At 52.1% G+C, this 23,462-nt stretch overlaps 1 protein-coding gene and 1 long non-coding RNA gene across 4 annotated transcripts; one reads left to right on the forward strand and one right to left on the reverse strand.

Moving 5' to 3' along the window:
- The first annotated feature begins 1,285 nt into the window (after window positions 1-1,285).
- On the forward strand, window positions 1,286-23,029 carry Nsg1 (neuronal vesicle trafficking associated 1). Of its 3 annotated transcripts, none has more exons than NM_024128.4 (5): window positions 1,286-1,335; window positions 1,700-1,854; window positions 4,903-5,019; window positions 15,851-15,961; window positions 21,851-23,029. In NM_024128.4, exons 2-5 carry the CDS (start codon window positions 1,726-1,728, stop codon window positions 22,049-22,051), a joined length of 558 nt encoding a protein of 185 aa, NP_077042.2. In that variant the 5' UTR covers window positions 1,286-1,335; window positions 1,700-1,725; the 3' UTR covers window positions 22,052-23,029. The 3 variants fall into 3 exon arrangements, with proteins under 3 accessions (NP_077042.2, XP_038947551.1, XP_063128935.1); XM_039091623.2 differs by having other exon boundaries at window positions 1,317-1,507; XM_063272865.1 differs by lacking the exons at window positions 1,286-1,335; window positions 1,700-1,854 and adding an exon at window positions 3,253-4,796.
- Window positions 8,995-15,855, reverse strand: LOC120096634 (uncharacterized). Its single transcript, XR_005493358.2, has 2 exons — window positions 11,255-15,855; window positions 8,995-10,353 (listed from the first exon to the last, which is right to left on the reverse strand). It is a non-coding gene; the product is annotated as an uncharacterized LOC120096634 (long non-coding RNA).
- Window positions 23,030-23,462: the final 433 nt, after the last annotated feature.

The following is a 23,462-nucleotide window of genomic DNA, read 5'->3' on the forward strand; positions in this document are numbered from 1 at the left end:
AGACAGTCTGACTGGTAGGCCCCTGATGCCTGTAGGCTGGCACCTGGGTGGTTTCTAACTCCTTTCTCAGCTGCCAAGGGGACAACCTGATGTCAGACAGGTGTCTTCAAGCCCTTCCCTCACCTGGAGAGGCCTGCAAAGGCACCCCAGAGGAGACTCTGGGCCCTAGCCAGGCTGACCTGGCTTGACTCAAAGGTAGCCTGGACCTGCTAGAGGGCAGGGAAGCACCGGCAGCATCCCTACCCCTCCTTTAAAGAAGGGGCCCTCCTGGAGAGCTTGGAATCTGGATCTATAGGCTGCCCCTGAAGGTTTCTGTTATTCCCCATGGTCCTCTGGGGGATATTTAGAGCGCCAGTAACAACCACGGGGACATCTAAGTTCTCTGGGGAATAGAATGATGGTCGCGGATGGTGAGGCGCTGCTCCTCCCGCGCTGGCGAGCAGCCCTACTCCTTTTGTAGCTTCGCTTCCACATCCAAGTAGTGTTTCCTTCCCTGCATCCTGCAAGCGAGGCTGGCTAAAGGTCTGTAACCTGCAGTGGCCTTCATCGGGGAGGCTACGACAGCTGCCTGGGGAGCTAGAGTCTTCCCTTCTGCCCTGACCACAGATGGCTTTGGTTAGGCTGCCTCTCCTGCGCAAACCCTTACGCTCTGAACACCTGTCCACTTGTTCCCACACTCTAGTGGGACAGCACTACCTCACATCCTGCAACCTCCCTCTTTTTATAGGGACTCGCCCTCATTTTACTTCCCTTTCCCATCCAGCCTCACACGAAGGGCCACCAAGGTCTATCACCCACACTGTCCTCCGAAAATCTTTGTCATCCTTCAGAATTCTCAGATCTGAACGACAGTGGGCCGCACCTTGTGTTCATCCACCTTTGGGGCTCCCTGGCTTCCCAGCATCTCCTCCTCCCTTCCCTTCCCTTCTTTCCTCCCAATCGCCCGGCGTTCAGCCGCCGCCCCGGGGTTGCGCAGCCCGCCCGGGTATTCCCTTAGTCAGGCATCGGGAGTCTCAGGTTCTCCTTCCTCCGGTCGGGGCGCGCGCGGGGTCCCCCGGGGACCCCCACCGCAGCCGCGTGCTCCTTTGTGCGACCGATCCGCGCGCGGGCGGCGCTGCGTCAAGGCGGAGGCGCATCGGCGCGGCCCCACGCGCACTCCCGCGCGCGGCCCCCGGGAACGGCAGGAAGGAGGAGGCGCGCGGAGGCGGGAGGCACAGAACCCAATCGCTGATCCCCCGGCCGCGGCGCCGCCTCCGCCATTGCTGTGCGCGGGAGCGGGCGACGCGGAGCCTCGGAGCGCGCTTGAAGCCCAGATCTGCTGGAGCCAGGCGTGGGGTGAGTGCGGGTGGCGAGCGGGGCGGGCAGCAGAGCATCTCTGAAGCAAGGGCCGCGGGAGACCCGCAGGAGGCCAGCGCCGCTGGACAGGGGACGCGTCCAGAAAGGCTGGACACGGGTGGCGTCCCCTCACTCGGCTGTGATGCGCCCTGCGGGATGGGAGTCTAGAAATGTCAGTCAATACACAGCCTGAGACTCTGATCTAACTGCGATTGCCGTGTCCCTGCCACCTCTCTGGGGAGATCAGGCAGGGACGGCGGATGCGGGGACAGCGGGTGGGTGTGCAGAGTCCTCCTGGCTGTGCCCCACCCCAGCCGGCTGGGCTAAGGCTCGCACTGATCCCCGCGCGGCCCTCCCTCCGCAGGCCGCAGCCTCGTGTCTTTCGCAGCCATGGTGAAGTTGGGGAACAATTTTGCAGAGAAGGGCACAAAGCAGCCACTGCTGGAGGATGGCTTCGACACCATTCCTCTGATGACGCCCCTCGATGTCAACCAGCTGCAGTTCCCACCCCCAGATAAGGTATGAGCCCCCGACCTTCCCGCGCTGCTGAGTGTGTACCCCTAAATCTTCAGCTGCAACTGAAACAAAAGAAACGCCTTGTGCGTGTTGAGAGGTGGAGGCGGGCTCAGCCTGGAGGAGGAAGGTAGGGCGAGCACAATGTACCCTCGTGATTACGGGTTTGCTGATGTTGGAGGCCCCCCGCCTTGGATGACACCTTTGTCTGGCAAGACTCCTCAGTGAAAGTACCCCCCTCTTGATTTGGGGGAGTCTCGTGAGCGTTGCTGGTTGGTACCATAGTCTAGGGGGTCAGGAGTGAGCTGGTCCTTGTGCCTTCCTTGTCGTGCAGGGTTTCAGCTCCACTTGCCTCACTGGGTGTGTGCTCATTCCTCTTTGTTCCTTTTGTGACATCTCAAGATCTGAGCTCGAGCTCAGCAAGGCTAGTGGACCATCTTTATCCTGATTGTATTTTTTTTACCCTGACTTAAAGATTCCTCTCTTAAACACTGCATCCAGTGAGGTATCATTGCTCCAACAAAGCCATTCTCAAGCCATAATGTTTAAAAGCAAATTCTACCCTTCAAGTAGTAAGTAGATAGCATCACCTCATACTAATGTTAAGCTACACGCCCTGCATCTACAGTCCAAACACACAAAGGAGCTTGCTCACTATTCCCGGATGCCTTCATTTCGTTCCCGATAAAGAGGCTCTGGCTCCAGGTTCTGTGTTCACTGGGCAGCAATAGAATGGGGTATAGAAGAGACCTTCAGTGGGTCTTCGATGGTGGCTGGTGGAGGTTTCTTTCACTCCTAAGCTTAGCTTCTCAAACTGGTTTCATCCCCCGAATTCTATTGTCTGGGTTTTTGTGTGTGTGTGTGTGTGTGTGTGTGTGTGTGTGTGTGTGTGTGTGTTTCTTTGAGGGTGGGGTGGGGGAGATGGCAACCTGGGAGCAGGGAAGGGGGGCTGCCAGCAGGTGTTTCCCTTTGAGAAAGGGAAATCAGCTGTTCATCCACTGAGTGCCATGAACCTGTGTACCCCATGCCACGGCTGTTTGTCCAGAATGGCTTTCATAAGAACAACGGGGCTGTTGAGTCTTTGACCTCCACCCTGTGGTGGGCTGTCAGGGCTTGGTTCCTATCTCCCGAACCCTCCCGCCTTGATACATGTAGCCAAGGAGCACCAGAAGCCTGTGCCAGGAACTCTGTGTCCTGGAGCAGCAGCTCTATCAGGCGAGTCCCTCAGCTCAGCCCAAGCACCCTCTTTTGCCCTCAGTGTGTTCCATTCCCAAACTGCCTGGCATGGCTGACCACAAGACGGAGGGTTTCAGGCAGCTCCCACACTCTGCCAGCTAGTCCTGTTGCCCAGGAGTAGGCTAAGTGGCTAATGGACTGAGTCTCTCCTCTCTTGAGGTGACTGATGGGGATGCTCCAGAAAAGGATATTCCCATGGGAACAGGTCCTTGAGCTAGAAGGCTTCCGAAGTCACCAAAGAGGAGACAGATTCTCAGAGTTCACCTCAGGCACCCAAGGTCATCATGCTGAAGGTCACCGGCCTCCTTGAAGTTTCTATCCTTCTTGCTTATTTCACTCTGCTTCTAACTGGGCACCTCTCCCACCTGACATGATTCAGAGAGGTGGGGGATGTGACTTTGGAAAACTAGGTTGCACCCACCTGAAAATATGCACTGGCGCTGAGGGCTGCCACACGTCAGGGACTTAGCCTTGCCTAACATCAATTAGGGACACTTGCCACACCAGGCATTGTCCTGAGCACTTCCTAGGTTAAACTCCAACATGCCCACGTCTCGCGAGGCAAGCACGACCATTGCCCCTCATTTGACAGACACAGCAATGAAGACCAGACTAGAAGGTTTTTTTAGACCTGTCCAAGGTCACCTGTCCATTAGTGGTGGGTACGGTTTGAATTTAGGTGGGCTAAGTGATCACAGAAGTCCTCACTCTTACAGTTCCAGATGACATGGGCCTTATAACCAGGTATGAATAAGACATGAAGAAGCCTTCTGTACTCATGGTCAAATGAAGTAGATTCAAAAAAAATGTGCTCAAGGTCACAAGGCTACATGGATGCAGTTGGCATGTGAGGATGGCAGGGCAGTGCTCAGTGCTGCCTTGGAACATGACGCCTTGGAGTTGGACACCCCCTGTCTACTTCAGGAGAGTGAAGTAAAACTTGACAGAATACATTGAAGCTCAGGGCTCTCTGCTTCAGTGACAGGTATAGGCTGCTTTCACTAAGACCACATTTGAGGCTGGCCACACAGGTCATGGCTGGAGAGTCCCCCAGTCATTTGCTCGGGGCCTGTTCTGAGTCACTCAGTTCTGCTTGTCCTATTGTCCCGGCAAGTGAGTGTCTCTTAAACCATGGAACGATGAAGGATATTCTCCCTCCAGAAGTGCTGGGGGTGGTTGGTTCTCTCCTAGCCCATAGCCACTGCTGGGCACCTGCTCTGGGGAGTGAGTTTGGGGATTAGAGGTTGGTAACTCCTCGACCTCACTCTCCCCGTGCAAGGGAAGCAGAAAGGCAATGGATCTCCAACAGAGGCAAAGCTGGGGGAGACCGAGATGGGAATGTTATTGTAGCTTTAGCGTGCGTTCCCAGTTTGATGTCAAGTTGGTAGGGCTGCAGGGAAGTTTGTGCAGGACAGATGAATGGGTTCCCAGGTTCCCAGGAGAGAGTGGTGGGGGAAGAAAGAAAGAGAGACCCTCCACACTCCAAGAGAAATTTGTTTCCAGGCCCTCGCCCTTGGGTGCCAGCGCTCTTCTACACTGGGTGCTCGGTCTGCCAGCCAGTATTCCTGTGGCTTTGGCCAGTGAGCATCACTTCTATGTCCCCCAGTTCTGTATTTTTCCTGGGACGGCTAATGGCCCATGAATAGCAATGTCTCTGAAAGTGCCTACACGGAGAGTTCTCAGGGAAGCTGTTCTCACTGCCTGGAGGAATGGTGGGTATCTAGAACTTGAGAGTCCCAGACCCACCAGCTCAGGGCAGGTGCGCCTGAACACATCTGGCTCACCGCTGACCATACACCTCTCTGTTTCCTGGCTAAGGTCGTTGTGAAAACTAAGACCGAATATGAACCTGACCGCAAGAAAGGAAAAGCGCGTCCTCCCAAGATAGCCGAGTTCACCGTCAGCATCACCGAGGGTGTCACCGAGAGGTTTAAGGTGAGTGGTCCAGGCTGAGCTGCTGCCCTCAGGCCGGGAGGCGGGAGGCGTCTGCCAGGCTGCAGAGAGTTAGAGGGGCAGGAACAGGATGTGTTTCTACTTATCTAGGCTGTGCAAAGCCAACAGCTTCCAGTCCCAGCTGGCTGGCTCTCCGGGGTTTTGTTTTTGCTTTTTTTTTTTTTTTTTAAGTTTTTCCTTTTTCTTTGCCTCTTCCTCCAAAATAATCAGACATTGTTTATTTTTACAATAGGGAAAACCTACCCATGAACTTCCCTTTAGGCAAAGGCAATAAACATGATCAAACATTTGCCCAACATGGAAATATTTGCCTGACAGTCGCAGGAAGGAAGCTGAAAGCCCAAGACACTAACACCTACCTACCCAGACAGGGCCCTGTGCCTATGCAGGCTCCTCCAAGGCTCCCAAAATGAACAGGGTCCCACCTCATGAGAGAGTGGGTACTGCTGCTCACTGGGTTGGTCTCCCATATGAACTAGGGCTGGCCTTCAAGCCTGTCTCCTATAGATTTGGGGCGCTAGGCTCTCCTACTTCCCACCTTATAGGGACGGGGGTGGGGGGGACAGCAAGCTCATTGGTCCCAGCTCTCTACGGCAGAGCCATGACCAGAGTCTGCCCGGCTGCAGAGCCCGTGTGTTCAACCTCCAATCCTTCTTCACCTTCTGCTACCTCCAGCAATGGCTGCTGCAAGGGCTGAGTACCAGTGAGCTCTGGTGGGAGGAGCCTTTCCCACAACAAGGGTGCGTGTCCTCTAAATTGCTCTCTGCTGAGGAACGAGCTGGGGCGTTGGTGTTCCGGCAACACCACTCTTCAGGAAAGATGTAAGAGAAAATAAACATGGTGCCTCTGGCTCAGATTCAAAGGGGTTAGTTGGAAGCCATCCTCAGACCTTAATCAGTGGTCTTGGATAGATGGACGGCCATCCACTAGGATATATGCGCAACCCCCTCACGGGTGTGCCGGTGCAGACCTACTCTTTGGCACATTGAAGAGCATCTATATTATCTCTTGCTTAGTTCTTGGGTGACCGTGGGAACACACACTACAGAACCAACTGCAGGACCAACCCTAGTTCATAGCTGCAAGGGAATCCAGGAAAGCATAGTGTTTTCATGGAGTTTGTAATACAAACTCCCTTCTGCTTCCTGTTGCTTCTCACTGATGTTGGGTTCTTCCTGGTAAAATGAGTTCCATGCGTGTCACTACCCTCTGTGTCCCTGGTGTTGCTGGTCAGTGAGTAGTATGGTACCCAGATATTCACTCTATCTGTTGAGTGTGTCTGTGTGCCAGGCTCTGTCCCATCTGGTGTTCTTGGTCTGTGTTTTTCTCACATGCTTACCTGAGGCAGGTCCCTAGGCCCCTTGCCTGAGGCACAGGTGATGCATTTGACTTTTCCAGCCTCCTTCCTCTTCCCTGCTAGTAACAGTTATGCTTTTCCAATAGGGGCCTGAGGTCCAGAAGTGCAGAGGTCTGTGTCTGCATCTCTGTGGGTGTGGAAGGGTGTCAGGTATGCTGAGCTGCTCTTCCTGAATCAGGGGTAGCTCTTAACATGTTTGAGGTTCATGACCAGTATTAAGATGGGTTGACTTGAGGTCAGCCTTGAGGTCAGCATCTCTGTTCTACTATGGAATTAGCATGGTTATCATCTTTTGCCTTTTTTTTTTTTCTCATCAGCATCATGGGCTCTTGAGATCAAGTACAGGAGCAGACCTGAATGTCAAAACCACACTGTCTGAATGTCATCTTGCCTAAACATGTCCTGGTTTCTTGTGTCTGATTAGATTTTTGTCCCTATTACACCTTAGGTCAAAGAGTAGTATGGTAGCCAAATATCCTCTCCATCTGTTGAGTGTCTCCAAGTGCTGGGCTCTGGCCCCTTTGGCGTTCTTGGTTTGTGTTTTTCTCACATTCTCACCTGAGACAGGTCCCTAGGTCCCTTGCCTGAGGCACAAGTGACGCAGATTTGGCCCCAGGGCTCTAGGCAGCCACGGCTGGGCCTCTGCATGGTAACCTGGCTTCTGTTGCCAGAACCTTAGGGCTCAGAAGACGCAGGAAGGCCTCAGACAGTCTCTACCATCTCAGTGGCAGGCCTCTGGTCTCAGGAGGCCTACCTCACCTCTCTTGCTTTCTCCCGGGTGTCTGGGAAGATACGGGATACAATGGGGACCCACTAGAGGATTGCTCTACACTGCAGTATTGCCTGGTCTCACACACGGCTGTCAGTGTTTCCCTAAGCCTAGCTTCTGTGCCTTTTTTATGACTTACCCCTAGGATGGCTGGGACTCCCCTCATCTTGGGCTCTAAAACCAGTACTTCATTATGAACGCCCATTATCTGAGCTCCAGCCCCAGGCAGGAATCTGTCCCCCTCTCTCTCCTTTTACACTGAGGTTCCCAGAGATGAGTTCCTGCTGCCCTCTGCCAGGAGGTGGGGCTTACAGAAGCAAGCTTTTAATCTTGTTGATGCCACAAACGATTCAGGAAGTAGGATGTCATCCCTCTCTCCGGGTTAATCAGGCGGAGGTAGAAACAGAGCTTGAGCTCAGGAAGCCTGCTCTTGGCTTGTGGCATTAGAGGACACAGGTTTGCAAGGATGTCACTCACTACATCCCTTCCCCTATTGACTTAGACCCTGTCCAATGCCTACCACCCCACAGAACCCGGGTCTCCTTCCTGCTCCAGCAGCTGAACCGGATGGCACTCCTGATGAGTGTCCTTTTTCTTCTCATGTTTTGTCTCTGTGTCACAAATCCCAGCCCCAGCTCCTCCAGCTGTCTGTCCTCTTTTAAGAAGCTGGACTAGTCTACACCTCTCTCTGGGCATGGGCCCTGTGATCTGCTATCCCAAGCAGGCTCTGAAGAGTTGATCTCATGAAGCAGAGGCCCCTTGACCCGCTTCATGACCTTGAAAAAGGAAACCAGGCCATAGCAGCCCCCTGAGATAGGAATATTGGCCAAAAATGAAGGTGTGAGGCCTGTGTGTGCAGACAGCACTTATGAGTAGCCTGTGCCAGCACTGTCGGAGTCCTCGATACCATCTCTCTGGCGCTTACCGCACTCTCAGTAAGAGCTGGCTAAGTAAATGAGTGACTCATCCATCATTCTGGTAGACTCCTGTGAAAGGGGTTTGGCATGATTTCTAGGGTGTCCCTGTGGGCTCCTTAACAGCCAGGTAGCTCTCCTGATCTAGCCTTTTTACTGGGCCATGGACGTGTATGTGCTCTCTATAGGGGACACTTGGGCAGTTGTCACAGGATCAGCAGATGACCAGCCTTAGTCAGGAAATGGCAGAAGCAGGGTAGGATCCCCGCAACTCAGCTGCAAGGGCTGGTTCCTCTGAGCACACTAGGCGAGCAGTGTCCTGAGGGCACTGAGAGCTGACTTAGAGGACGGATCCATGGTCTTAGGGCACCCCTTGCTTTTGTCAGCTCTGAGATGCTTCCAAACCAGAAAGTGAGTTCCTCACCTGGGAATTCCACAAGATTGCACCCAGGCAACATTCATTTTAGTCAGGTCTACAGTTGGATTAATGTCTCCTGAGGTTCTGTGCTTTTCTTAATGGAGGGCACAGTCTGGTACAGCAGCAGAGACATTTGGAGGGCTGGAGCCCTTTAGAGATGCTAAGATTGTCCACCCTTCTGGAATGTTCTCTTGGCCTTTAAGACTTAGTGATATTGTCCATGTCCCTGAGTGCACACATCCAATAGGCCATGGGCCTGCCGTGCACAATAGCCTCAACTGGCTAAAGGTTGGGGGTCTTTTTTGAACATGGGGGTTTGGGGAAGAACAGGATATCTGGAATCAAGGGCCCACCCTCTGAGTCTCCCACCAGGGATTATTCACGGTGGTAGTAGGAACAGCATACCATTCTGACAGTGATAGTTTGGATCTTTTCTTCTATATGTGTGTAAATCCAGGGAAGGAGATCCCGCCTTTAAGACCTTGAAGCAAGAGACAAGTTGTGTGCACGTGGGAGCCTCTTTGTCCTTTATTTGTATTGGTAAGGTATGACCCATCTCAACTTCAGAGGACACCCTTGAAACCAAGTGTCTTTTTGGATATTATACTGTGGTTATCACTGAAGGGTTAAACTCTCGGCTGCAAGGTTGCTAGGTTGGTTGCTAGGTAACAGCTGGTGCAGGGGGCATGGAGTAGGCTTCATAAGATTGCTACACAGGGATAGCAAGATGAATCACCCCGTGGCAGCCAAAAGCCTAGGCTTCCAATGAGGCTTGAGTCAACGGGGAGAGCAGCCATTTAATTAATCAGAGGTGTTTTTACACTGAGAGTAAATGTAGGCTAGGATGTTGCTCAAATGAGCTAAACTTCAACATTAAAAAAAAAAAAAACCAAAACAAAACTGTGCTCTCCCACTTGTGCAGGTAGGCTGCTGTCCTGGAAGACAGATGCTCCACAATGAGGCAGATTTGGGGAAGATTTTGCCGGGCTCTTCTGCTTCCCGTGCTTTGTGGCTGTCAGGGTGAAGAGGGCTGTCTTCTGAGGTCCACATACTATCCCTTCCCCATCCAGTTACGGGTTTGGGGATGGAGCCACAGCCCTCTCAGGCCCGCCTTTCAAGGTCAGTGAGGAGCCGGCAGGATATCTTAGGAGAGGCCACTTAAGGATGGTCCTCAAAGCTGTCAGTGGATGCTGCAGTGCAGCTGTCCCTTGGCATGCTGTTGCAAAGGATGCTGTGGGTGGTTTGTTTCTTTCTCCCTCGTCCTTAATGACCTTGAGCTTCCTGTGTGCCTGCTCTGCACACTGTCTAATAATCCCCATGGCAGGTCCTAAGTCACACTTGTTAACTGTTTATAAACGGTGATGTAATTTTTCTACATCCAGTAGAGTATGGCGAGGGAAGAGGTGTTCATTCATGGTAGGAAGAGAGACCTTAGAAATTCGTTGAAATGCCCTGATGACCTGTGGCCAGGAGCACCCAGGCCTGCAGCTGCGAATTCACAGATTCGGGGTGTAGCTATGGAGTGGGGGCTTCTTCCCAACTTTAATAATGCACGGGTTGAATCACTTTGGGGTGTTGTGTATTCGTCTGTGTTCTCTTCTCTCTGGTACCTAAAATATTTAGTTCTGTAAACACTTGGAGGTTTCAAGATTCATTCTCTTGAGAGATTTTTTTTCCCTCTTTCTTTTCCTGTACTGTATTAGTCAGCAAAAGGTTTCGTTCCTTTCCCTTCCCCCTGAGGGATGGAGGACAGAGACTGCAAGTGACCTAGCACCATCGACCTGCTCAGCCTGGGCCTGTTTTGAGCCTTGTCCTTCTTGCCCTTGCTCTTCTCGTTGAGGAGGAGCCCCAAGGTCAGCTGTAACAGAGATGAACACAGGACTCAGACCCACATTCTAGGACACCCACTCCGTGTCTGTGGGGTTGTGAATGTTTCCCCCGCTGTTCCTGGCTAGGATTCTGCTGCTTTGTGCCTGGTGGGAAGTGCTCTGAGAGCCACTGCCTTGGCAGTTGGAGGAGGACTGTGACCCATACATAGACGGGAACACTTTGGTGAAAGGCAGAAGGTTAAGTGGGGGAGATTCCAGCACTGCTTGGCCATCACGCTGGGTCTAAGTGTCCTTCCCTGCTTCACTGGGATCACCCTGAGTCCCCTCTCCTCACCATCATCCTCACTGGGCCACACCCTGAGGCCCCTCTCCTCACCATCATCCTCACTGGGCCACACCCTGAGGCCCCTCTCCTCACCATCCTCCTCACTGGGTCACACCCTGAACCCCCTCTTCTCACCATCCTCCTCACTGGGCCACACCTTGAGCCCCCTCTCCTCACCATCATCCTCACTGGGTCACACCCTGAGCCCTGTTGCCACCTCAGTCTCACCAAGGGACACAGTCCATTCCTCGATGTTCCTTTCTAGGTAATGCTCCTCAGATTCTGCTGACCTCCTGCACAGGGCTGCTCTAGCTTGGAGATACCAGAATCCAGGGACACACTCAGATTCTTGCTTTCCTCCTCTGGTCCACTTAAGAGATAGTGGTAAAATACAGATACAAAACTCACCATTTCAAAGTACAGTTTAGTGACATTAAACAGTTGCCAACTGTCATGCTGTCACGTTTCAGAACACTTCATTATCGCAGAAGCTGACTGAAACCACGAAGCTATGAACCCCACCTCCCTACAGCCCCTTACAGCACTCAGCAGTTTTCTGCTCCCATGGTGTCCTTTGTTGGACCCATCACAGAAGTGGGACCTACACTGTGCAAGCTTCCATATCTGACTTTTGCTCAGCATCAAATAGTCAAGGTTCATCTGTTGTAGTTTGAATCAGAACTTCATTCCTTTTGAAGGCCAAGTAATATTCTGTTGTATGGACATACCGCAATTTGTTTATCCTCTCAACCATAGTGTTTCTTTGTATTAACTTTTACTCGAAGGCCTGTTTTTCATTCTTTTAAGTGAATATCCAAGAGTAGGATTGCTGGTTGCCATGGTAATTTTGTGGTTTATAAGTTGTGGAACTGCCACTGTTTCTTACATCAAGGCCATCGTTTTTCATTGCTCTCAGGGTTTCAGGGTCTCCTCAGTACATCACCTGCTCTTGGTACAGCCATTCCAGTAGGTGTAGTGGGGCATCTTTTTGTGGTGTGATTTGCATTTCTCTGATGCCTAGCCACATCGACCTACTTCCTGGGGTCTTGCCACACGGAGGACATGTCTAGACTCCAGCTCCTTGATGTGCCCATGGGCGGCTCAGTCAGCAGGCTCATGTCCCGACTCCTGCCGGGTCATGATGCAACTAGTCACCATGTTTTTTAATACCGCAAGCCTCTCTGATCTTCACCTCCCCTTTCTCTCACCTCCCAATGAACTCTATCCCTTGAGGCTTATGCTCCTCTAGGAGGTCTCCAGAGTACTGAGAGCTGCCTCTGTGCCCTGCCTCTCCTGTGACACTTCTTATTTGCCTGTGCTGAGTTGACACCAGGGTGATGCAGTGGAACTTGCAGGCTGGTCAGCCAGCTCTTGAGAGTTGGGTAGCTTTGGGTAGCTCATGTCAGATCACCCAAGAAGGTTCCCGGACTATTCAGGGATCCCTAAGGTGGGAGAAGGTAGGGCCTTCTGGGCTGAAGGTGCTTTGGTCTCACAGGCCCCTTCATAAAGAGAAAAGCAGATGGTGACAGGCTTGGTCTAGAGACAAGTCTAGTCAGTCTGTCATATACTCCTTGTTGTATTCTTTTTCCTTCTGATTTGACACACACTTGTCTGATTTGAAAATTATGGCAGTAGGTGGCTTCATGGCAGGGTCTGCAATTCCAGTCAGTTGTGAGGCTGGGGCAAGAGGAGTGCCAGTTCACAGCCAGCCTGGGCAGCTTAATGAGGCCTTGTCTCAAAGTGAAACGTGGACCCAGGCACTATATCCCCTGTACCCGGAAATGGCCCAGAGGACAGCAGTTGGTGAGTCAATCCCTTCTTGTCAAGAGAATCTCTAGGTTTTGTCCCTGGCTGAGAAGGGTAGGGTCAGCCTGATCTGGAAGCCTGTGGCTCTCTAGGCCTCCTCAGGATACGAAGGACAAAGCTATACCGGATACTCCTCATCTTGTGTATGAGAATATTTATTTAATTAACCCCAAAATACCTGGACCCCTGCAAGCCATGTTCACACTGAGTCTGCTGAGTGGACAATTCTTAGGTTGGTCCTAGGTGCCAGAGGCCTGCCTAGTAAGTACTCATTTGGAGGTGGGCTGTGTGCCAGCCTAGGCTTTGGTGGGGCTCTGGGGATCTGGTCCTTGCCTTTCTGTACCTTCATTCCACTCTCCCTCGTGTCCCCATCTCTGTGTCCTGTCCCTGAATTACCCTGACACTCTGAGGAGGACAAGGATGAGGTGATGAAGGTTCACCTGGATAACCCGGGTTATCTTTCCATCCCAAGATCCTTGGTGGGTTGCAAGGCTCTCAGCCCAGTTTGTGTCACTAAAATAATACTGGGGATCTGGCTGTTGTTTGTTTCTTGTGTATGTGTGGAGGGAAGAGGGCAACCTTGTGTGTCATTCTCAGGCCCCAACCACCTCCTCTGGAGAGCAGGCTTCTCTCTGCCTCAGAAAATCAATGTTTATGCTAGGTTGGGTGGCCGTCCCCTCCAGTCTCTGTCTTTCCAGTGCTGGGATGACAAGGCCATGTCTTTGTTTGTTTGTTTTAATGTGGAAAACCTTTACTGCTGCACTGAGGCAAAGTGTTGTAATGGAGAGGTGGACCTAGATAATAATAGAGTGTAAGACCTAGCTGCTCACTCATGGCAGCCAGGAAGTTGAGATGGGGCAGGGGGCCAGGGACAAGATGCCCCTTCAAAGCTCTCCCCTCCCCCTTTCCCCAGTGCTCCCTTGTTCTAACCAGGCCCCATCTCCTGAGTCTATTCAGCTATGAACTTGTCCATGGAGTAACTCCCTGATAAAGATGGCGCCCATACCATTACCCTTTCACCTCAGGAGCTCTACCAGCTGGTGACTAAGTCTTCAGCAATGAGTCTTAGGTGAACACTTTAATATTCAAACCTAAAAGGTAGCTCAGGAGCCCCAGGTCACAGGAATTCTGCCCTCAAGTGGCACCCATTGTTTGTGCACATGTCTTCCACTCAGGCCAAGTACAGGGAGACTCGGGCACCATTCAGCAATCTTGGTGTCCATTTCTCATTCCTGATAGTCGCTGTCACTGTTTTGGATGGTGCTCCCATGATGTTAACACACAACATGACTGAGGCTGGTTTGTGTCTGGACTGGGTTATTGTGAGAAGCTTCCATATATCTTCCTTCATGGCCCCTCCCGGGTTCCTAGCTCTCCTGGTATCCTGATGGCTCAGATGAAGGCCTTTGTCATCTTTGATATCTAGGCCTTTGTCATGAACCAAGGGTGAAGGGTTTTCAGCTTCTGCATGGAGGTCGTAACACTAGGTAAAAGGGCTTGGTGTGCCCACTGAGTGCCTGCCTGTGATCTCTTGCAGATCATAAACATCAGCATGGAGCTGGAACCTCTGTTTCATAGATGAGAGACTGAGGATCACAAGGGGGTGCCCTTCTCAGGCCGTCTTCCTTCCAGCCCCTGTTGTGAAGGGCTAGCTCATCCGTGTCTTTTGGTTCCTCTGTCCTGCTGTTGATGGAAGGATGAATAGTTGGTGGTCTAACTCTCCTGGAGGTGGACTCTCTGTTCATCCCTGTAGAGAAGGCCTCCAGGAGACCCGCCCCCCGAAACCTGGAGGAATTGCAGACGTCTGACTCTGTCATTTTGTTCCGTGTTCTAGAATATTACCAATTGTCTCATGAGGCTGTGTATGTGGGGGAGGAGAGGAGGTCATGAAGGTCTCCAAACTGGGACACACTTTCTTCCCTGGAGTTAGGAAGGAGCTCGTGATTGGTTATTTGGTGCCTGTCCGTATAACTGGTGTTCAGAACAAGGCTGGGGTGTTCCAAACCCTCCCTGGGGTCCGGAGACTGGCCAGGGCTTTGAAGGGTAGGAAAATGAGAAGACACAAAAAAGATTGGGGTATCTGCAGAAGAAATGTGTGTGGGAACTGTCTTCAAGGAAGGTGGCCTGGGCTTCTTAGCACAAATCCTGTGGCTGCATGAACAAACCACCACAAGGGCTGCGGGGGGCGGGGGACCCCCAGTGTCCTCAGGTTTCTGGAGGCAAGAGAAGTCTGAAGTTAAAGTGTCTGTGGGGCACGCTGTCTCAGGGTCCCGTTGTGAAGTTACCACTGTCTCTGGGCCTGCTACTTGCATTATTCCAGCCCCATCCACACATGATGTTCCCTCCAGTGTGTGTCTCTGCCTCAGTTCCTTTTCTTGTAAGGACACTGACCAGACTTGACAAGCTAATGACCTCATCTGAACACAACCCATGTGCAAAAGCTCATTTCCAAATGGGGCCCCAACCCCAGACACTTGTGCTGGACACACTGTGTATTTCACTGTGGGGTTGGGAGCATGTTTCCTAGTACTCTGTCACTTTCCAGATACCTGTAAGGCTGACAACCATTTTCCCCTTGCTTTATGATTTTTTAATATTAAAAAACATTAATGGAGTATTAAAAACAAAAAATACAATATTAATTTCCTCTGTGTGTGTGAGACAGAGACAGAGAGAGACAGAGAGATAGAGAGACAAAGAGATGGGAGTGCTTTCAGAGTCAGTTTTCTCCTACTGGGTCTCTGGGATTGAACTAAGGGCATCAGCCTTGGTGGCAAATGCCTTTACCGATGGAGCCATCTTGCCAGCCCTGCTATTTTACTTTATTTTATTTTATTTTATTTTATTTTATTTTATTTTATTTTATTTTATTTTATTTTACGGCAGGATCTCAATTAGCTCAGTCTGGCCTTGAATTTGCTATGTATTTGGGGATGACCTTGAACTTCTGATCCTCCCGAAGTGCCCGGGTTACAGGTGTGTAGCACCTCCCGGACTCAGCCCTGTGGGCAGGGACAGCTAGTGAGAGGCAGGCAGCTGGCTCCCTGGCAGGGTGGATTCCTGCCAGGCAGTGTTTCCGGGTGAGGTGGCCTGGGTTGAGATCCTGCTACAGGCCCCACTTCTCTGTCAAGGGCCCAAGTCGTCTGGGAGTCATGTGGCCAATGCCAAGGCTTTCCCGAGTCTGTGCACAGAGCTTTCCTTGTAGCCTGAAATGCTTGAAACACATGGTGACCTGTGGATGTGTTGAAAAGTCAGAGCCATACAAAATGGCCACTCCAAGGTGATTTTCCCCAAGCTCTTTGCGCAGGCGCACATAACTTCCGTGTGAATGACTGCTTGTCCCTGCCAGTCAGCTGTCTTCCCAGTCCCAGGGCGTTCTCTGCCTCTTCCCACAGGTCTCCGTGCTGGTCCTCTTTGCCCTGGCCTTCCTCACCTGTGTCGTCTTCCTGGTTGTCTACAAAGTGTACAAGTATGACCGTGCGTGCCCTGATGGGTTTGTCTTGAAGGTAAGGTCTTGTTTCCCATTGCCCGACCCCCAGGATGTGAACCTCTTTCCTCCCTAATCCTAGGGCCGTATAGCAGCAGGCTGTGCACTTTCAATGGGAGGGTCCTCGCTGAAGACCCTGCCTGGGCAGCTAGGCAAGGAGGCAGAAAGCACAGTGGGGTCACTGGGAGGAAACTGGCTTGTCCCTGGGGAAGAGCTCGCCCCGCCCCCTGCGGCAGAAAGTGCCAGGCTGACACTTCCATCGGGTATCTGGCGGGAGTGGGGTGCAATGACCAAGAGGAAAGCCCTGCCCCAAGCCACACCAAGGGACCCCTGCCTACAGGTTGCTCTTGGGTTCTCCTGTGGGTTCCTGTGCAGAGGCCATGTTGGCACCTGCACACATGGAAATGTTCTCTCTGCTTCTATGCCTCCTTCCCATGAGCCTACTGTGGGTGCAGATGCATTTACACAGAGGACTAAGGAAGCAAAACTGGAGGGAGGGAAGATAGGGCGGAGGTAGGAGATGGAGCAGAGCAGAGAGGCTTCTATGCCTCACTCGCTCTGCTTCTGAACTTTCCAGAGCTGATGGGAAATGGCCCTGTGCGGGCTTTGGAGCTGCTCAAGTGTGAACAGAGCGGGCACTGAGTGGGTGCTGCCTGTACCGCTTGTGGGTCCTTGCTGGATGGATGTGTCTGGGCTTTGCTGAGATGCCCTGGCAGAGCCAGTTAGAAGACCTGAAAGTTCTTGTAGACAGAACCACAGACAGGACCTCCTCTACCTCTTACACACTGCAAGGTCCTAACATGGCTCCTGCCTTGCAGCCCTTCCTTCCTCCTGTAGCGATTGTAGGATTCTAGAACTCTGGTTGCTCAGGGTGCTAAGCCACACCCAGGAGCAAAGACCCCACCTTCCCGACTCCTTCTGGTTCAAGAAACATGAGACAGGCAGGAGGGCAGGCATGTATATACTGAGTGAGGACTTGAGTCTGTCCTTTCTAGAAGGTGGTCCATCCTGGGACAGCTTCTGGAACATAGGGCAAAGTAGGAGATGAAGAGAGTAGAAGGTAGATTGGGGCGTGCTTGGTGGCATTTGGGAGAGTGGCCAAAGTACATCGAGGTTGTACACTGCTCAGCACCCTGGGTTCCTAGCAAAGGCTCCCCAAAAGGGTGATGAGGATGATCCCTTAGGTCACCTGGACATTGAGAGGGGCAGACAGTATGCTGACAGAAGAGGCTGTTGCAGTCAGGCAGGGGAGAGAGGGTCTGGATGGCTGACGCAATGGGGACGGAGAGGCAGACCAGTGTGACAGTGGATAGACAGGAAGACTGAATTAGGGAGGCCAGGAGGGACTGACCAGGACCACCTGGCCTGAAGCTGGGTGACTCAGGCTGACATCATAGGGGGCATGTGGCACCTCTGTGGGAAACAGGATAGGTAGGAGACAGCTCCTTCCTGTAGCCACTGTCACAGATGATGGGCCAGCACTCCACCAACCACAATGCTGTCCTGGGTTTTCTGCCTGGCCCATTTTCTCTGGTCTGGGGCAGGCTCCTTGCCCAGTGCAGTGAGAAGCCAAAACTGGTGGTTCCACTCAGCAAACCCAAGTTCTGTGGGAGAAGGTGGTGCAGAAGAGGGATGATGAAGAAGATGGGAGGCCAGGGCCCAGGCTGACTTTGGATCAGATCCCTGGCGGTGTGGGAGGAGGCTGGGGATCTACACGGATGAAAGGCAGGTCTGCACTTCCTTGGGAATCCAGAACTCCCTAGGAACTTCTGGAAGTGCATCGCTGTGGGCTTGTACAGTTTCCAACAGTGTTTTAATGGTGGCAAGTGATGGTGGTGGTTGTCTGGATGACACAGCTAGGTGGGTGGGGGAGGCTTTCCTCCTCCTCTGTATTCAGGCACATGGTACGTTCCACATCAACCTCCAGGGGTGGAGGACTGGTCCCGAGATCTGTGAGCCACACTGCCCTGGCTGGCCACCTGGAGATCCTAAGGGAGTGCCTCTTCCCTTTTACCAATGAGAAACAGGGTTCAGAGGCACTTTGTCATGCCCAAGGGCATGTCCTTAAGTTCCTTCCACTCTTCAGCATGCATTTATTATCTAGGGGCCTCTGTAAGTGTATCAGCTGAGCCCTGGGAATCTGCTTGGGTGGAAAGGGAACCCCAGAAGCCTGAGTTCTACCAAGCAGCCAAATGGCCCAAGCTGAGAAGTATGCAGAGTCAGTTAAAAGGCAGACAGAACCAGGGTTGTGTGTGTGTGTGTGTGTGTGTGTGTGTGTGTGTGTGTGTGTGTGTGTGTGTGTGTGTGTATGTGTGTGTGTGTGTGTCCGTCCTAGCACTGAGATGGAAGCAGCCTGGGCTATAGCGAGACCCTATCCACCTATCCATACTCTGCAGTAGTCCTGCCCAGGCCGCTTGACAGTTATTCTCCTTCCAAGACATTCTCACAGGTGACTGAGGCTTTGCACTTGCTTTCTTTTACCAAAGGGGTGTGTGAGAATCTCTCTCTACATGGGTACAGAGTGACCTGTGCCCCCAGCTACTTCTGAGGTTCTTAACACCATCAGCCTTTCAGAGGGCCTCACAGCATCTTCTGGTGGCCATGTTATGTGGGAGGTGTCAGACAATACCTGTGTCCTCTCAGCCAGGCTCCTGGATGGCAGGGCCATTTCCTGGCTGCCGCCAGATGCCCGTGCCTGCTCTGGCGTCTTGCTCCCCAGGTCTAGGATGCATGCAAAACTTTAGCAGGGTCCTGTGCTGTGTGTGTGCCAGACTGGACAGGAGTCCTCCATGCAGCCTCCCTCCCACTTCTCTGAGGACTGGAAAGGGGTGTGTGTCAGGAAAGAGTGACAGGCTAGAGCAGCTTGGTCAGCTCCAGTCCTAGCTGGCTTACCTCGCCATTCTCTTCTGCAGTGTATCAGGACACTCTAGACTGCTCTGGAGGGTGCTTGGAGTGTTTGATCTGTTTATCATCTTAGGCCACACCCTGGCTTCTTTCTGAGCTGTCCCACCCTGACTTTCATCCTCACAGGGGAAGCAGCCAGCCTGTAGGGCACTATTTTAAAGATGAGGGGACTGGGGCTCTGAAGACCACTTGAGATCTCAGCTGGGACTGTGGTCTGACCCTGAAGCTAGGTTTTGTGTGTAGCCTTCAGCCGTAGGCAGTGCTAGCCCCTGGGGTGCCGTACCCTCCATTGCTTTGTGGTCTCTTCTCAACTAGAGCTCAGCGTTCCTGGGAGCCTGCAGGCATTTCTAAGCTTTATACTAGTGAGCTGCTGAGACCCTCTCCACAGGCAAGGGCTGATCAGTCTCTACGTCATCAGGGGTGGAGACACTTCTGAGGAGAGGCTTGAGGGATGACAGCCCAGAAAGGACACCCAGGGCACAGTCTAAGCTAAGCTGCTAGGGTTGTAGCCTTGAGGCTCGAACCACGGGTGTATTTTCCGAGGTCCTGAGTGCTCACTGGGCCCCGCACTGTTAATATTCTCATCTTACCATTCAAACCTTCCCAGACCTCACAGCAATGACCCGCAAGCCCTGCATGCTGGCAGCTCTACCGGGATTCTTTATATTCTGCCCTCTACCCCTCCTGAGAGGAGGTCAGTCAGACCTCGGTGAGTGACCAGCAGGGCTAAGTTAATCACTGCCCATGGATTAGGCTGTGCCAGGTTCTTAGCCACCTGCTGACCACTCCCCACAGCCCCGGGCCCAACACCATAGCAGGCTCTGTGTTGAAGAGGTCCTTAGGAGAGAGGGCTTACTCTGAAAGAACAGGACCCTCCAGAAGTAGCTTCCAGAGCTGCCCAGATGACTGCTCTTCATGATCATAGCCTCCTTTCACCATCAACATCCTTCATGCTCAGCCTTGTGACAGACAGCAAGCAGTATCAGAGTGATGTCGAGTAAATCTGGATTCAGAGGGTGATTGACATCCCAGCTCCAGTGGCCTCTGGCTGAATAAGGACAGCACTTTGCATCCTGGTTCCATTCACACCCACACATGGCACACACGCATGACTGCATGTGCAAATACTTGAGGCCAAGTTAAAGACTTGCATCTTATGTCTCAATAAGTTTCCCCCGTCCTCTTTTAGGATAGGGTATCTTACTGAACCTAGCAGCCAGGGATTAGAGGTGTGCCATCTCATGCCCCCTCTGCGCAGGTCTGAGCCACCCTGAGTGCTGTATTTCTACCTCTGAGGGTTGAGAGGGGTTGGCAGTATGGGAGCTGGTGCACACATGAGGTCACGTGTATGGAGGCAGGAACTCACAAGTGCTGGCTGGACTGAAGATGCCGATGGCAGATTCTGGAAAAGAACAGGTTAGACCCATTGTGGGTAGAGATGATAGAAATGTCTGTTTCACATTCTTTATGCCCCTGAGTAGGGAATCTGGGATCGACACCCTGGAGGAGTGGCCCTTCTGTAGCGGTGACAATGATCATGGGAAGTCCCAGCTGGACCCGTGTTCCCATATCTGCATGTATGTTTGTCATATCTGCTGCACGAAGCCTCTTCACCTCCCCGGGCTCCACTTTTCCACCTATAACACAGACCGAGTGCCATGAACCTCACAGTGAGAGAACTGGCCTGAAAGTACTCTAAAGACCTGGGTGTAGCAAAAAGGAAGCCTGTGTGTGGGTGCACACTGCAGTCCCTTCCTTCACTGCAAGAGGAAGGAAAGAAGGCTTGAGATCCTCAGGGCATTCTCTAGGGCAGGGCATCCAATTGGGTTGTCCCATGGACCTGCCCTTGGCTTTCAGACTCAACACTAAGTTCCTAGAAACTACTTGCTGGTGTCTTGGGCTACCTGACCACTTACACTGGTGAGCTAACCTGGGTTTAGAGCTGGAGGAACTAGGTCATCTGAGGGAGAGCAACAGCACTGTGTATAGTGGGTGAAAATCAGAAGGGCTTTCTTCTCCCTGGGCTGTGGCCTTGGCTGGACTCAGACTCCTCGGGAAGACACTTGGAATATAGACGGCCTCTGCACAGATCTGCTAAGCTACCCTAGGCTTAAACAGATGGTTGTCTGGGTCTAAAACTCCCAGTGACAGGTGGTAGCTGAGGTTTCTACCTGACTCAACTGCGGGGTCTCGGATTCCCATCTGTGCAGGCTTGCCGGACAGGCTTTGGATGGCTGGGCACGAGGAACGGTGTCTTCAACAGGATGGGGTGCTGAGTGCTGGTCTCAGAAGTCCAGATAGAAGGCAGTACAGGGCGTCAGTCGTCTAGAGTCCTGGTCCCATCTTTCCCTGCCCTGTGGCTTCTGGGGTTTTGTCCTCTGGACAGTCAAAGAAGGGGAGATGTGGACACTGGTGGGGGGACAGCTGTTCACTGGGAGTCAGCCCCAAAGCTGCTGTTACCACCATTCGGATTCTCCTGGCTTGGTGTTAAGTTACATGCCCTTATAGGGCTATAAGGCAGGCCAGAAACGAAGTCACCAGCTGCTATGCTAATTGCACGGCTCAGCTGGGAGGATAACCTGCAGGAAGGAGCTAGTTCTCTCCTCCTACCATGAAGCTCCTGAGGGTTGAACTAGGGTTACCAGATTTGACAGCAAGCACCTTTAGCCACTGAGCCATTTCCCTGCCTCCTGAGGAAAGCCTTTCCCAGTGCTTTCCTCTTATTTCAGTTGATTGTAGGTGTGTCAAAAGTGTCCTTGCTTCTAATAGATGAGTGTGAAGGGAGGCACACCACCTGTTACCTCTGTCCTGGGAGCGCACTGCAGCACAGCCATCTTCTACACAGCTGTCTCTCTGAGGGCAGGCCCCACCTCTCTTGTCCATGCTAGTGTTTCTCCCTGCAAGCTCAGGGGAGATGCTTACGAGCTGCTGGGGGACAGTAGCTGCAGACACATGCTGGCATGCCCTTGTATCTACTGCTTCTCCACGGTCTCCTGTCTTATAGAATACCCAGTGCATCCCAGAAGGCTTGGAGAGCTACTACACGGAGCAAGACTCCAGTGCCCGGGAGAAATTTTACACTGTCATAAATCACTACAACCTGGCCAAGCAGAGCATCACGCGCTCAGTGTCACCGTGGATGTCAGTTCTGTCAGAAGAGAAGCTGTCGGAACAGGAGACCGAAGCTGCAGAGAAGTCAGCTTAGCAAGCGGGGCAGGTTCCTTACAATGTGTCACTTGAAGGCAACAAAGGGACTTTGAGGGACATTTCATTAAATATAATTACCGATAATTTAGAGATTACTCATTTACGGTGCAATTGCTTCTGTTTGCTAATGCTGCTTTGCAAATAAAACTTGCTGCGGACCACCCACAGGCATAAGAAAAGTGCATCTCAGCACTGCTTAGAGAGCTTGATGCCACTGTCCATGCCGAGGAGTCGCCATTTAGCTCCTTCACTGGGACGCACTGGATACTGTCAAGAGGTAATTCGCCCTGGCTATGCCAGGGCTCCGGCCATCAGAACAGTGCATTTGGTGGTTTCGTTCTCTTTTATGCCCCTTTGCTATTTGCAGACCTTACCCCATACATAGAGTGACCCCACGCTCTGCTGACTGCAGTGTGGATGCACTGCTAAGCGGCGCAGAGGAGGGAAGGTGTGCGCCACGACACACGCAGCCCTGCCAGGGCAGTTCTGGGAGGTTCTCTTTGCTATGTCCCCTGCGCAGAACACGAGGATGGGGTGGGGAGGAGCTGGCTCTGGGCCAGGGGGTTGCCGAGCCTGTGCTCCTGTGGGTGGTGTCTGCTGGTGATGTGCTAGATAGGAAGAAAGCCCACTGGCTCGTTCCTTTCCTGTTATGATACATTTGCACGTACAGCCCTGAATGCAGGTGCAGTTTTGGTTTTTTGTTTTCTTAGCCAGTGGGCAAAGTGAAAATGTAATTTTGGGTAAGCCAGGGCTTCTTTAGCTTTTATTCTGTGAACAGATGTGACTCCTGTGCTGTGGGAAGGGGGCAGGACGGCTGGTGGGGGGCTGATGTGGCACCTTGAAAATAGAATAAGTCCACAATCTTTGTAAGAAAAGAATGTTTATGTTTCAATTTGAATCTTGACATTAAAGTATATGTTTACAAAATCACCAGTAGGTAAACTAAATGTGTAAGACAATTAAATAGAAAAAGCTATTCCTGATTGTGTTCGTCCATGTTCTCAGAATGTGTTGTGTCTGGTGGGCATGTCAGAGGTCTCAGCGTTCTTTAGTAGGTCAGAAATAAATGGCACATAGTCAGACCTTTGTGAACAAGCAGGGTGACCACCATCAGCTCCACTGTTGTTTCCTGACAAGACTGTCGTTTCCGAGACAAGATTTTATTGTTGAGGTGTTCTGAAACAAAGACCATGAGCTCAGCACAGCGGGAGGGGTCACACAGGCAGAGCTTGCAGTGCACTGGGAGGCTGTGAGGAATGCATAGAGCAGTAAACATGTGCCAAACCTGTCTTGTAGAGGGATCTGACCCTCAGACTGTGCGTGCAGTAGGCAGGCCCTGTTGTGTTTTCTTTTCTTTTTTTTTTTTTTTTTCCGGAGCTGGGGACCGAACCCAGGGCCTTGCGATTGCT

The sequence above is a fragment of the Rattus norvegicus genome, chromosome 14, assembly GCF_036323735.1.
Source record: "Rattus norvegicus strain BN/NHsdMcwi chromosome 14, GRCr8, whole genome shotgun sequence".
Lineage (NCBI taxonomy): Eukaryota > Metazoa > Chordata > Mammalia > Rodentia > Muridae > Rattus > Rattus norvegicus.